Below are 14,811 nucleotides of genomic sequence, written 5' to 3'. Positions count from 1 at the left end.
GGCACTCGGGATCTAGGCGGTCAGAATCCCGATGCCAGAATGTGACAGGGTTAGAATACTGACACCTGTCGGTGAGTATCCAAAACCTATCCCTAAACCTAACCTTCCCTCCCTGCTGCCTAAACCTAACCACTGCTCCCAAAGTCTAACCTTCCCCCCTGCAGATTAACCTTATCCGCCTCCCCCCACAGCCTGACCCTAACCCTCTTCCTAGTGCCTAATTGTACTTACCGTCAGGATGCAGGCGATCAGGATGCTGGCACCGGGCTTCTGACTGGTGTCAGGATTCCGGCACGGGAATTCTAAGCACCAGCATCTCAACCGCCAGGATATATATATTACATATATATTACATACCCATATTACTGTATGTGATACATTTTCATTTGCTTTAGTTTCTTAGATTTTTGTTGCAATGTTAAATTGTGTTAACTTGTATTAGATTGTTTCAGCATACCATAAAGTAATGTGCTTTCTCTTGCAGTCTGACCACCATTTTACAACAATGATAAAAGCCTGGAAGAGATTGATCTTCTTTCTTCTATTGGTAGCCATTGGTTTCTTCTACAGAAACTTCAATCTTCAGCTTGTTCATCATTACAAGTCTTTCTTCTCAGAAGGAGATATATTTAATAGCTTCAGAAAAAGACTGTTTTCCAATAAAATAACAGAAGACATTGGCTCCAATTCTCTAAATCCATCAGACATTTTAGGAGGGGGTGATAGTATTATTTTCGTGGAGACCACAGACAGGATGCACCCACCTTCACTGGTGTTATGTGCTATTGAGTCTGCAGCTCGGGTGTATAGTGAAAGACCAGTGATTTACTTCATGAAAGGATTGAATAATACAAACTCTGAAGACACAGCAAAGAAATATTTTCCAATACTGTCAAATTTTAAGAATGTGTATTACTTCCCTCTGAGATATGAAGAGGTTTTTAGAGACACGCCACTTCTTGCTTGGTATGAAAAGGTAAAGCATCGTACTTTATTCATTTATTCCTTGAAGGTAGAGAAAAAAAGTAATTTTGTATGCAGTGTTCTCTATTATGTAAAAATTCCAGTTACAAAATTGTCCTTTTCTACAGTATATTGTCATTTATTTTCCAAACCCCAGGTCAAAAGTTTCCCAAGATTTTAACATTTTTGGATACTGAGGGGCCAATTCATTTCTTATTCTTATGTACAAAAACGCAATACATTTTTAGCTTTTCTTCATTCAATTGTTTACTATTTTGCATTAGAAAAAATGTAAAAGAATTTTAACCACCTAAGTTACTTCCTGTTAGAAAGAATAGATCAGGCAAGAAAACTTTTATTTAATTCATTTTTCATTATATTTTGCTATAAAACATTGATTCTCAGCATCAACCCACAAGGTTTCCCAGCAGGTCATGTTTTCTGTCTGTGAAGCAGGTGGGATAATTACGGACCCAGGTAAATAGATTAACGCACCTGTGTTTGATTAAAAACAGTCCATAAAATATGACCTCTTAGTAGAGATATGCGTTGAAGGCAAGGCAAGGAAGGCAAGTCAGGTGCTTGGTTGCATAGGGAGAGGAATCAGTAGCAGAAAGAAAAAAGTGATACCACTGTATAGGTCATTGGTACGTCTTCATCTCGAATAACATATCTCCAGAAGGATAGTAATTAGGGGTGTGCACCGGACACTTTTCGTGTTTTGTGTTTTGGTTTTGGATCTGGATCTTTCTTCGTGTTTTGGATCTGGATTGGTTTTGCCAAAACCACCCTTCCGTGTTTTGGGTTCTGGGTTTTGTGTTTTGGATCTGGATTTTTTCTTAAAAAATAAAAAAAACCCGCTAAAATCACATAAATGGGCCTTTTTTTGTTCCTACGCTATTAATAACCCCAATAACATTAATTTCCACTCATTTCCACTCTATTCTGAACACCTCACACCTCACAATATTGTTTTTAGGCCAAAAGGTTGTACCGAGGAAGCTGGATGACTATGCTAAGCGACACAAGGGGGCGGCACAAACACGTGGCCCATCTAGGAGTGGCACTGCAGTGGCAGACAGGAAGCCAATCAGCGTTATGGTGCCCATTTGCATGTAGCACGAACCCGGGAGATCCGTGCTACATGCATCTGTGTGATTGGCACAGAGCAATGACAGGTCCGTGAGACCCGTCTGTGCTGCTGTGGTAAAAAAAAAAAAAAAAACCTGTGTAAAAAAAGAAAAAAATGGCGTGCACCCCCCCAAAAAAGAGCAACCAGCCCCGGGCATTAGTAACCCAGTGCTGGGTGTGCTTAAATACAGGGGACAAACGACGTAGGGGTCCCCTGTACTTAAGCACACCCAGCACTGGGTCACTAATGCCCGGGGCTGGTTGCTCTTTTTTTGGGGGGGAGGACGCCATTTTTTTCTCTTTTTACACAGGTTTTTTTTTTTTTATTTACCACAGCAGCACAGACGGGTCTCACGGACCCGTTAGTGCTCTGTGTCAATGACACAGATGCAAGTAGCACGGATCTCCTGGTCCGTGCGTGCATCTGTGTCATTGAAATACACAGCAGCACAGACGGGTCTCACTGACCCATCTGTGCTCTGTGTCACTGTCAATCACACAGATGCATGTAGCACGGATCTCACGAGTCCGTGCTACATGCAAATGAGCACCATAATGCTGATTGGCTGAGAGCCGTGACAGACGGCTCTGTCAGCCAATCAGCACTTTGCCCATTAAAGGCAAAGGCATTTTTTTTTAAATGGCCGCTCGAGGCAAAACCTCGAGATCCGACAGCAGATCTCGAGGTTTTGCCTCGGGAGAGGGATCCGGGGCAGACAGGGAGATCCGAGCTTGGGCTCGGATCGCCCCGGATCCCCGAAGTTCGGGTGGGTTCGGTTCTCAGGGAACCGAACCCGCTCATCCCTAATAGTAATACATTAGTGACTGTACATAGAAGGGCAACTAAAATGGTGCAAGGTCTACACCACAAAATGTACCAGGAAAGACTAAAATATTAATAGTTTGGAGCAGAGAAGGGAAAGTGGGTGACATGATAGAAATGTTCAATATATAAAGTGTTTTAACAAGGCAAAGGAAGGAGACATTCTTCAAAGAAATAGAATTATTTGAACAAGAGTACATATTCGGGAATCTGCGCATGCACAGGACTCATTCTGTGAGGGTGCAGAATGGGTCCTGCTAACACGCATGCTAGCCCTTGAATGTCTCTGCCTGATTGATAGGCAGAGGCATTTAAGGGGCGGTGCAGGGGTGGGGTCAGCCGGTGTTCCCGGAAGCGCAACGTTTTTTGGGTGTGGTCAGCCCAGAGACTGCATGGACGTACGCAGTCTGCTGGGCTCGCAAGATGGCCAGCCTGAGTAAGCTGAGGCTTACTCGGCTTGCCGGCCGCCTGGCTCCGACCACCATCATGACCACTGACCACCGATGGTCACGATGGTGAACTCAGCACTGCAACCTCCGACACAGTACTGGGATCGTAAATGCAACAGGGGGTGTCGTACACCTCCTGTTGCATTTGCATGATTGCAAGGATTGCATTGCAAAGCTGCAAAAAACTAATAGTAAAGTCTGCAATCCAGATGGCCCCTCCTCTAGGGCAAAACATTTAATTCATTAAAAACAGAAAGACGAGGTACTGGATATTAATTATATGTCAATACATACCTGGAAGCATACATGAAAGCCTACAACAAAGCCTTTAGCACATCAGAGGTCCATCCTGCACATGGCCATTATTTTTTTGGTCATTGATTCATGCACACTCTTTCAGTGAACTCCTCTTCTCAGCTAATCCTCTATCTCACACCTCATCAAGGGTGGCATTGTTATTCCATCACTCCTATTATAGCCTGACTACTCATTGTCATAACTAGTTAGCGATACAACATTTGTCTTTTAAATTTTTTAATATCCCTTTTGCATATTATTCTATATGATCAATAATACACATTCATATCTATAAAATGGAAACCAAAAAATAGCAAAATCTGGCGCTGGCCTTTAGATGACAATAAAAATATTAAAATTATTTTAGAAATATCGGAGTGCCGCTTCAAAATCAGGTTAGGTAATACTAAACCTTTCAGAAATGCATACAACCGAAAATAGCAGAGAAAAGTGTGCTGTCTGAATAATCAATATTTTAATGACACATAAAAATTACATATCTCAATAATTATATAATATATTAAAAGACATGTCCCAAAGAAATATATGTAAACATAGATAAAAAACCAATTGTCTGTGTATCTGGTCTATTTTGTTTAGCATGCAAACACATATAGCTACAATGTACAGTATATACTCGGTCCTTTAGATTACTTGAATCCCGGAAGACTTTTTGTTTATAGGCAAAAGTAAGAGACACAGGGCTCGATTCCATCCCACTTGCTAGATACGTTCGCACCCAGCGTATGCAAATCCGGCACACACCCAGCAAGGCAGGCGATCGCACGTCAATGCATAAGCACGCCCACTATGTCTTGGCATGCGATCGCTTTGTGTATGTAGATGCCCACCAACCTGTCTTAAGACGCCCACTTGCGCACATCATCTCCAGGAAGTGTATGCAACCATCGGTACACCGGGTACCATCGGAAGTGAATGCAGCACTTCAGGTTGACTATACCCTACCGCAAGCACTGCGATCACTTCAGTGTAAAATACAACCAGTACAATACAGGTGATGTGTACTATGACGCTGCCTGTTACTTATGCACGCCTCTGAAATGGCGTTAAGATGCTCAGGCATGCCTGCGTTCGCACCTCCACTCCCCCGTTGTCAATGGTGAGCCCCTGTCACCACCCACAAATGACTTCTCCTGTCACTCACTCTGCTGGGCTGTCTATGTGCAAGAAGTGAGCGCTTTACCGATCTCTCGCACTGATTTGCACACGCGCACTGCGATACGTACACATGCGCAGAATGCAAATATTGGCCAGCTATGAGCGAACGCATCCTAGCGACTGGGTCTGAATCAGGTCCACAGCTTCCTCCTGATATTATGTTCTCAATAATTGTAGCAGGTATAAAACCGTATAAAAACTCTCTGCCGGTGGCACGAATAAGAAACACCATTTCCTCCTTGTATTCATTCCTTAACAAATGGCTCGGATTTCCTACAGCCTGTATATATTAATACGTTTAAATGCTCCGCATGCATCTCAACAGTGTCTCAGCAGATACAAATCAGTCATTCTGTTTCAGTTCCACATATATTACTTTGTAACAAATTAGTTATTGTGCTTTTATGCCAGGTACGTTTGTAACATTAAATATCTGCAGGTTCTTATTGGGAGAGCATAAATTACCTGTGCTCTAAATAAGGCAGGTATCTTTATATAAAGAAATGTGGTGCACTCACATATAATTGCTCGAACCTGTTTGCGACTGGAATATTCCTATATGTTTCAGTGGAATATTTGGAAGGTTCTTAGGCCGATGTTGCCATTTATAGTAGATGGTTTGTTAGAAGCATTAAATAATCAGTATAGGTGATGAGATCACAGTCGCGGCTGTTCACAGACTCCACGCGTTTCTTCACCTCTCAAAAGTATTGGCGGCATCATCAGGAAATTAGCAATATCAGATTTCATGGGTTTTGGATTCTATACGCATCTGCTAAGAAGCTACAGGAAGAGAGACCCAAATGCCTGTATTAGAAGCTAGTGATAGATGGCATTATAAGATACAAAATAACATAAATGCCCCAGTAAAGTAAAGGAATATAGGGTACACTCCCAATCAAACACACACAATCTTGGTAAAGCCCATAATGAAAAAGTGGTGCAAGATGGAGTTGTCCTTGGGCCCTCACACCCACCCTTATGTTGTATATTATAAAGCACATGCACAGTTTACCAAACCAAACACTTCAGTGACAGGGATTGCCACTTATGTGGCTGAAGTGATCAGTTTGTCTGGGCCCCCTCAAAACAAGCTAACAATGGGCAGCTGACATTGCTGGCAATGATCTCTACAGAGGCAAGATGTCATTGTCATTCTCATTCTCATTAGTGTTTACATCATCTTCACACAATGTTAATTCATCCCCGCAGCAATCCACCATTACAGGTTCTTCCTAGTGGAATTTGTAGTTCGTTTTGATGAACATCATCTTTTCAACATTTTGAGGAATTAGCCACCTACTCCAATTTCTGACAAGTTTTCTGGCTGAATACAAAACAAAAAGAGTGGTGCTAAAAATGTAATCTGGTTCAATTGTGAGTTATAAAACCAATATGCTTATATTTCTTATTTGAAGAAAAATAATATAAAAAGAAAATCAATATAGAGCCGTGTGATCTTGTATAAAAATATTTATATTATTTAATTTTCACAAATTAAAATCACATATAATGAATCATATTATATATAAAACATTTGTAGCTTTCAAAAAGCTTCTAAATATTGGAAAGTGTTATTTTCACTTGACACCTGCTACTTAATTCAAAAGATTGCTTGAATAAAATCAGCAGCATCAAATGTATCAAACAGTGCCTGTTGTTTTAAATGTTAGTATAATTACCACAGTTGGTATAGGTTGGCCCCAGTAGTTTTACAGTGGTATAGTTAGTGATGTCATTCTTGCTGTATATCCCATACAAAAGTCCAGAACAAAGTTCATCATAATGCTTAGAGGTACCTCCACAATTACATATAAATGCTGAAGTTTGGTGCACGGTGAGCTGGAGTGGATTCACCCACAATGGGGCAGAAGGACCACTAGATAAAGGATGTGTTGAAACCAAAAAAGATTTGTGGAATTCACAAAAGTTCCTCTGTGGTATTGGAAACAGGTCCTAGTAGCAGGGTCAGGTGTATCGCTAATGCGTTTCCCTGTCAAACAACAGCTTCCTCAGAGGCAAATGGATATCTTTCCTCATTAGCGTGCATATATTTATACACCACTTAATTGCTATAATCATTGTCACCTAATTTTATAAAATATGTAAATAATGATTAAAAAAAATATCATATAAAACATTCAAAACATAATAAAAAGAAATGGACCACACGGCTCTTTATATGTTCTATCTTATGTATCTAAAAATGTTACTTTTATATTAAGTATTCAATAGATAACAAAATGACACGTTAATTTTGCATGTGACATTTTCACGTGGTCAGAGCTTATTGGTTATGTTTATATCTAGTTGGCATAGCGACATGTCGAAGCTGTCAGGAAGTCGACGGACGGGATCCTGACCGCCGGCTTCCTGACTGTCTAATCCCGGCAAGTGTCTTATGACAGGCGTCTAAATCCTGACACCTATCATTAGACCTATGCCGGGAGCCCGATGACCGGCATACCGATCGAAGGTAAGACGGGCGCCGGGCGTGGACAGCCGTGGGGGGGAGGGTTAGGTTTAGAGCTCCCGGGGTTGACTTAGGGTTAGGCACCCCCCGGGAGGTTAGGGTTAGGCTAGTGGAAGAGGATTAGAGGGGGGTTAGGGTTAGGCACCCCTAAAGGAGAGTTAGGGTAAGGGGGGGAATTAGGTTAGTATACTTGCCATAATGGACTATCTGGATTTCCACTTCTGTTGGGCTGTCACTGTAAATCATACCGATCCCACATGTCATGTCACAGCAAACATACCTTCTGTTTCTAGGGAGAGCAAAAGGGAAAGCCCTCTTTTCAACTTTCCAGGCACGTTGTGATCACATGTCATGATGCTAACGGCTTGGGTGTGGTGGAATATCATCATGAGGATTATGACCTAAAGAGCTCTCATCGATCATTTAAAACCCATATTAGAAAGGTTCTGATTGACTGGATGTATTCACATACATGTTTCTAATTTAGCTAATCTAACAATGCCATATTATTATCATTTATTTGTATCAAATAATAATATCCTACATAGAAATAACAGTATATATTCCTCCAAAAATGTAAATAGTTGTGTATAATATATATATATATATATATATATATACAAATGAAAAAATAGGGGTGCACTCACTAGTCTTCACAAAAAAAATGTTCTTTATTCCATAGATCAAAGACTTCACAACATTAGTAGGATAATAAATGTTTCGGTCCTATGTGTGGACCTTTGTCAAGATAACAATACAAGAGACATACTCCCCCTATATACTAGGGGTGAGCGGGTTCGGATTTCTGAAATCCGAACCCCCCCGAGCCCCCCCGATCCGAGTCCGATCCGAGTCAGGCTCGACTTTTCCCGCCTGACTCGGATCTGACATCGAGGCAAAACGTCATCATCCCGCCTTCCGAGTCTCGCGGGTTTTGGATCCTATATAAGGTACCCGCGTCGGCGCCATTTTCTCACTCGGCTGTGGACAGTGAAGAGGGAGGGTGGGAGTTAGTGCTGTGTAGTGTAGTGTAGTGTAGTGCTGCTGTTGTCCACTACTTCAAAGTCCATAGGGGCTGGCTGTGTTGTGCTGTGCTGCTGTTGTTAATAGGGGCTGTGTCCACTACTTCAAAGTCCATAGGGGCTGGCTGGACTGTGTTGTGCAGTCAGTTCCAAAGTCCTGTGCAGTGTCCCAGTCCTAAAGGGGTGCTGTAGTGTTGTCCAGGGGGTGCTCTGTCCATCAGGGGTGCTCCCCCCAAGTGCTAAAAAAATAATATATTTTCTGTGTTTGTGAATTGTGTGCGCAGTAGCCGCACGTGCATCAACAAAGTAGTGCCAAGCGTGCGCCTGTGTCATAAGTAAAGGGCCGGCTGGCTTGACCGTTAAGGGTGCTGTAACCCCCGAAAGTACACTCCAGTCCAAACCAAAAAAAAAATTATTTTCTGTGTTTGTGAATTGTGTGCGCAGTAGCCGCACGTGCATCAACAAAGTAGTGCCAAGCGTGCGCCTGTGTCATAAGTAAAGGGCCGGCTGGCTTGACCGTTAAGGGTGCTGTAACCCCCGAAAGTACACTCCAGTCCAAACCTAAAAAAAAATTATTTTCTGTGTTTGTGAATTGTGTGCGCAGTAGCCGCACGTGCATCAACAAAGTAGTGCCAAGCGTGCGCCTGTGTCATAAGTAAAGGGCCGGCTGGCTTGACCGTTAAAGGGTGCTGTAACCCCCGAAAGTACACTCCAGTCCAAACCAAAAAAAAATTATTTTCTGTGTTTGTGAATTGTGTGCGCAGTAGCCGCACGTGCATCAACAAAGTAGTGCCAAGCGTGCGCCTGTGTCATAAGTAAAGGGCCGGCTGGCTTGACCGTTAAGGGTGCTGTAACCCCCGAAAGTACACTCCAGTCCAAACCTAAAAAAAAATTATTTTCTGTGTTTGTGAATTGTGTGCGCAGTAGCCGCACGTGCATCAACAAAGTAGTGCCAAGAGTGCCCCTGTGTCATAAGTAAAGGGCCGGCTGGCTTGACCATTAAAGGGTGCTGTAACCCCCGAAAGTACACTCCAGTCCAAACCAAAAAAAAATTATTTTCTGTGTTTGTGAATTGTGTGCGCAGTAGCCGCACGTGCATCAACAAAGTAGTGCCAAGCGTGCGCCTGTGTCATAAGTAAAGGGCCGGCTGGCTTGACCGTTAAAGGGTGCTGTAACCCCTGAAAGTACACTCCAGTCCAAACCAAAAAAAAATTATTTTCTGTGTTTGTGAATTGTGTGCGCAGTAGCCGCACGTGCATCAACAAAGTAGTGTCAAGCGTTCGCCTGTGTCATAAGTAAAGGGCCGGCTGGCTTGACCGTTAAGGGTGCTGTAACCCCCGAAAGTACACTCCAGTCCAAACCAAAAAAAAAATTATTTTCTGTGTTTGTGAATTGTGTGCGCAGTAGCCGCACGTGCATCAACAAAGTAGTGCCAAGCGTGCGCCTGTGTCATAAGTAAAGGGCCGGCTGGCTTGACCGTTAAGGGTGCTGTAACCCCCGAAAGTACACTCCAGTCCAAACCAAAAAAAAAATTATTTTCTGTGTTTGTGAATTGTGTGCGCAGTAGCCGCACGTGCATCAACAAAGTAGTGCCAAGCGTGCGCCTGTGTCATAAGTAAAGGGCCGGCTGGCTTGACCGTTAAGGGTGCTGTAACCCCCGAAAGTACACTCCAGTCCAAACCAAAAAAAAAATTATTTTCTGTGTTTGTGAATTGTGTGCGCAGTAGCCGCACGTGCATCAACAAAGTAGTGCCAAGCGTGCGCCTGTGTCATAAGTAAAGGGCCGGCTGGCTTGACCGTTAAGGGTGCTGTAACCCCCGAAAGTACACTCCAGTCCAAACCTAAAAAAAAATTATTTTCTGTGTTTGTGAATTGTGTGCGCAGTAGCCGCACGTGCATCAACAAAGTAGTGCCAAGCGTGCGCCTGTGTCATAAGTAAAGGGCCGGCTGGCTTGACCGTTAAAGGGTGCTGTAACCCCCGAAAGTACACTCCAGTCCAAACCTAAAAAAAAATTATTTTCTGTGTTTGTGAATTGTGTGCGCAGTAGCCGCACGTGCATCAACAAAGTAGTGCCAAGCGTGCGCCTGTGTCATAAGTAAAGGGCCGGCTGGCTTGACCGTTAAGGGTGCTGTAACCCCCGAAAGTACACTCCAGTCCAAACCTAAAAAAAAATTATTTTCTGTGTTTGTGAATTGTGTGCGCAGTAGCCGCACGTGCATCAACAAAGTAGTGCCAAGAGTGCGCCTGTGTCATAAGTAAAGGGCCGGCTGGCTTGACCGTTAAAGGGTGCTGTAACCCCCGAAAGTACACTCCAGTCCAAACCAAAAAAAAATTATTTTCTGTGTTTGTGAATTGTGTGCGCAGTAGCCGCACGTGCATCAACAAAGTAGTGCCAAGCGTGCGCCTGTGTCATAAGTAAAGGGCCGGCTGGCTTGACCGTTAAAGGGTGCTGTAACCCCTGAAAGTACACTCCAGTCCAAACCAAAAAAAAATTATTTTCTGTGTTTGTGAATTGTGTGCGCAGTAGCCGCACGTGCATCAACAAAGTAGTGCCAAGCGTGCGCCTGTGTCATAAGTAAAGGGCCGGCTGGCTTGACCGTTAAGGGTGCTGTAACTCCCGAAAGTACACTCCAGTCCAAACCAAAAAAAAAATTATTTTCTGTGTTTGTGAATTGTGTGCGCAGTAGCCGCACGTGCATCAACAAAGTAGTGCCAAGCGTGCGCCTGTGTCATAAGTAAAGGGCCGGCTGGCTTGACCGTTAAGGGTGCTGTAACCCCCGAAAGTACACTCCAGTCCAAACCAAAAAAAAAATTATTTTCTGTGTTTGTGAATTGTGTGCGCAGTAGCCGCACGTGCATCAACAAAGTAGTGCCAAGAGTGCGCCTGTGTCATAAGTAAAGGGCCGGCTGGCTTGACCGTTAAAGGGTGCTGTAACCCACAAAGTACACTCCAGTCCGAACCAAAAAAAAATTTATTTTCTGTGTTTAGCCGCACGTATATATCAAATCGATATAACATAAATGGAGGACCAAACTTTCTCCGATAAAAATAAAATAGAGAAAGATCAAGAACCACTTCCTCCTAGTGCTGAAGCTGCTGCCACTAGTCATGACATAGACGATAACATGCCATCAACGTCGTCTGCCAAGGCCGATGCCCAATGTCATAGTAGAGGGCACATACAATCCCAAATGGCAAAGTTCAGGAAAATGACCTTGAAAAAGACATTTAAATCAGCTGAAGAGAAACGTAAACTTGCCAATATGCCATTTACGACACGGAGTGGCAAGGAACGGCTAAGGTCGATCCCTAGTATGTTCATGACTAGTGGTTCAGCTTCACATGACGATGGAAGCACTCCTCCCACTAAAAAAATCAAAAGAGTTAAGCTGGCAAAAGCACAGCGAAGAACTGTGCTTTCTAAGAAGATATCACAAATCCCCAAAGAGAGTCCAAGTGTGGTGGTGGTTGCGATGCCTGACCTTCCCAGCACTGGACGGGAAGAGGTGGCTCTTTCCACCATTTGCACGCCCCCTGCAAGTGCTGAAAGGAGCACCCACAGTCCACTTGCTGATATGCAAATTGAAGATGTCACTGTTGAAGTACAACAGGATGAGGATACTGGTGTAGCTGGCGCTGAGGAGGAAGTTGGCGAGGAGGATTCTGATGGTGATGTGGTTTGTTTAAATCAGGCTCCGGGGGAGACAGTTGTTGTCCGTGGGATGAAAAAGCCCATCACGGTCATGCCTGGGCAGAAGACCAAACATTCCACCTCTTTGGTCTGGCAATATTTCTATCCAAATCCGGACAACAACTGTCTTGCCATATGTACCATATGTAAAGGTGAAATAAGTAGGGGTAGGGACGTCAACCACCTAGGAACATCCTCCCTTATACGGCACCTGCAGCGCGTTCATAAAAAGTTACTGTCAAGTTCAGAAACTTTGGCTCAGACCGTAAGCAGTCCAGGGACACCTAAATCCCGTTGTCCTGTTGTATCCAAGCGCCTGCAAACCACACCGTCAACTCCCTCCTCGTCAATTTCCTCCTTAGTCAGGATCGGAAGTAGTCCTGCAGGCCATATCACTGGCATGACTGACTCTCCTATCCGGGATTCCTCCGGAGGATCCTGCATTGCTACGCCTACTGCTGCCGCTGCTGCTGTTGCTGCTGCTGCTGGGAGTCGTTCATCATCCCAGAGAGGAAGTAGGAACACCACTACTTTTACTAAACAATTGACCCTCCAACAGTCCTTAGCGAGGAGGATGAAGTACGACAGCAGTCATCCTGAAGCAAAACGTATAACTGAGGCCTTGACTGCTATGTTGGTGTTAGACGTGCGTCCGGTATCCGCCATTAGTGCAGTGGGATTTAGACAATTGATGGAGGTAGTGTGTCCCCGGTTCCAAATCCCGTCTAGATTCCACTTCACTAGGCAGGCGATACCGAGACTGTACAGAAACGTCAGAAAAAGTGTCCTCAGTGTCCTGAAAAATGCCGTTGTACACAATGTCCACTTAACCACGGACATGTGGACAAGTGGAACAGGGCAGACTAAGGACTATATGACTGTGACAGCCCACTGGGCAGATGTATCACCTTACGCAGCAACAGCAGCAGCGTCACCAGTAGCAGCATCTCAGAAACGCCAGCTCGTTACAAGGCAGGCTACGCTGTGTATCACCGGTTTCAGTAAGAGGCACACCGCCGACAACCTCTTAGAGAAACTGAGGGAAATCATCGCCCAGTGGCTTACCCCACTTAGACTCTCCTGGGGATTTGTGATATCTGACAACGCCACCAATATTGTGCGGGCATTACATCTGGGCAAATTCCAGCACGTCCCATGTTTTGCTCACACAATAAACTTGGTGGTGCAGAATTTTCTGAAAAGCGACAGGGGCGTGCAGGAGACGCTTTGGGTGGCCCGAAAAATTTCTGGCCACTTTCGCCATTCAGCGACTGCGTGCCGAAGACTGGAGCGCCAGCAAACACTCTTGAACCTGCCCCGCCATCACCTGAAGCAAGAGGTTGTGACGCGGTGGAACTCAACCCTCTATATGCTTCAGAGGATGGAGGAGCAGCAAAAGGCCATACAAGCCTATACATCCACCTATGACATAGGCAAAGGAGGGGGTATGCACCTGACTCAAGCGCAGTGGAGAATGATTTCCGTGTTGTGCAAGGTTCTTCAGCCCTTCGAACTTGCCACACGTGAAGTCAGTTCAGACACTGCCAGCTTGAGTCAGGTCATTCCCCTCATCAGGCTTTTGCAGAAGCAGCTGGAGAAAGTGAAGGAGGAGCTAAGACGGAGCGATTCCGCTCGGCATGTGGGACTTGTGGATGAAGCCCTTCATTCGCTTTGCCAGGATTCCAGGGTGGTCAATCTGTTGAAATCAGACCACTACATTTTGGCCACCGTGCTCGATCCTAGGTTTAAAGCCTATGTGGTGTCTCTCTTTCCGGCCGACACAAGCCTGCAGAGGTGCAAAGACCTGCTGGTGAACACACTGTCAGCTGAAGCGGAACGTGACACGTCAACGGCTCCTTCTTCATTTTCTCCCGCAACTGGGGCTGCCAGGAAAAAACTTAGGTATCCTAAGCAACCCGCTGGCGGTGATGCAGGGCAGGCAGGACCAAGTTTGGACATCTGGTCCGGACTGAAGGACCTGGCAACAATTTCTGACATGTCTACTGTCACTGCATATGATACTGTCACCATTGACAGAATGGTGGAGGATTACATCGGTGACAGCATCCAAGTAGGCATGTCAGACAGTCCATACCTGTACTGGCAGGAAAAAGAGGCAATTTGGAGGCCCCTGTACAAACTGGCTCTATTTTACCTGAGTTGCCCCCCCTCCAGTGTGTACTCCGAAAGAGTGTTTAGTGCAGCCGGGAACCTTGTCAGCGAAAGGCGTAGGAGGTTGCTTCCACAGAATGTGGAGAAGATGATGTTCATCAAAATGAATTATCAGCTCTTCCAGGGAGACCAGCCTCCAGAAGGTACAGAGGGACCTGTGGTGGTGGATTCAAGTGGGGACGAGTTAATACTTTGTGAGGATGAGGATGTACACACTGAAGAGGGTGAGGAATCGGTGGATGAGGAGGATGAGGATGACATCTTGCCTCCGTAGAGCCAGTTTGTGCAGGGACACATTAATTGCCAGCTTGTTTTGTGGGGGCCCAAACGAACCAATCATTTCAGCCACAGTTGTGTGGCAGACCCTGGCGCTGAAATGATTGATTTGTTAAAGTGTGCATGTTCTGTTTATACAACATAAGGGTGGGTGGGAGGGCCCAAGGACAATTCCATCTTGCACCTCTTTTTTTCTTTGCATTATGTACAGTTTGGGGCCTAGTTTTTCTAACTGCCATCCTGCCTGCCACTGCAGTGTCACTCCTAGATGGGTCACGTGTTTGTGCCGCCCACTCGTGTCGCTTAGCATAGTCATCCAGCTACCTCGGTGCA

At 44.8% G+C, this 14,811-nt stretch overlaps 1 protein-coding gene across 1 annotated transcript in view; it reads left to right on the top strand.

Moving 5' to 3' along the window:
- Positions 1 to 481: 481 nt before the first annotated feature.
- Positions 482 to 14,811, top strand: part of LOC148534458 (alpha-1,4-N-acetylglucosaminyltransferase-like) — a 46,373-nt gene continuing 32,043 nt past the window's right edge. The window contains exon 1 of the mRNA XM_088466873.1: positions 482 to 976. Coding sequence (XP_088322999.1) covers positions 506 to 976 — 471 coding nt within the window. The 5' untranslated portion in view covers positions 482 to 505. The remainder of the gene's footprint in view (positions 977 to 14,811) is intronic.

This window comes from Taudactylus pleione, unplaced genomic scaffold (assembly GCF_031769625.1).
Source record: "Taudactylus pleione unplaced genomic scaffold, aTauple2 ptg000066l, whole genome shotgun sequence".
Taxonomy (NCBI): domain Eukaryota; kingdom Metazoa; phylum Chordata; class Amphibia; order Anura; family Myobatrachidae; genus Taudactylus; species Taudactylus pleione.
This window is presented reverse-complemented; position numbering and strand designations above follow the sequence as displayed.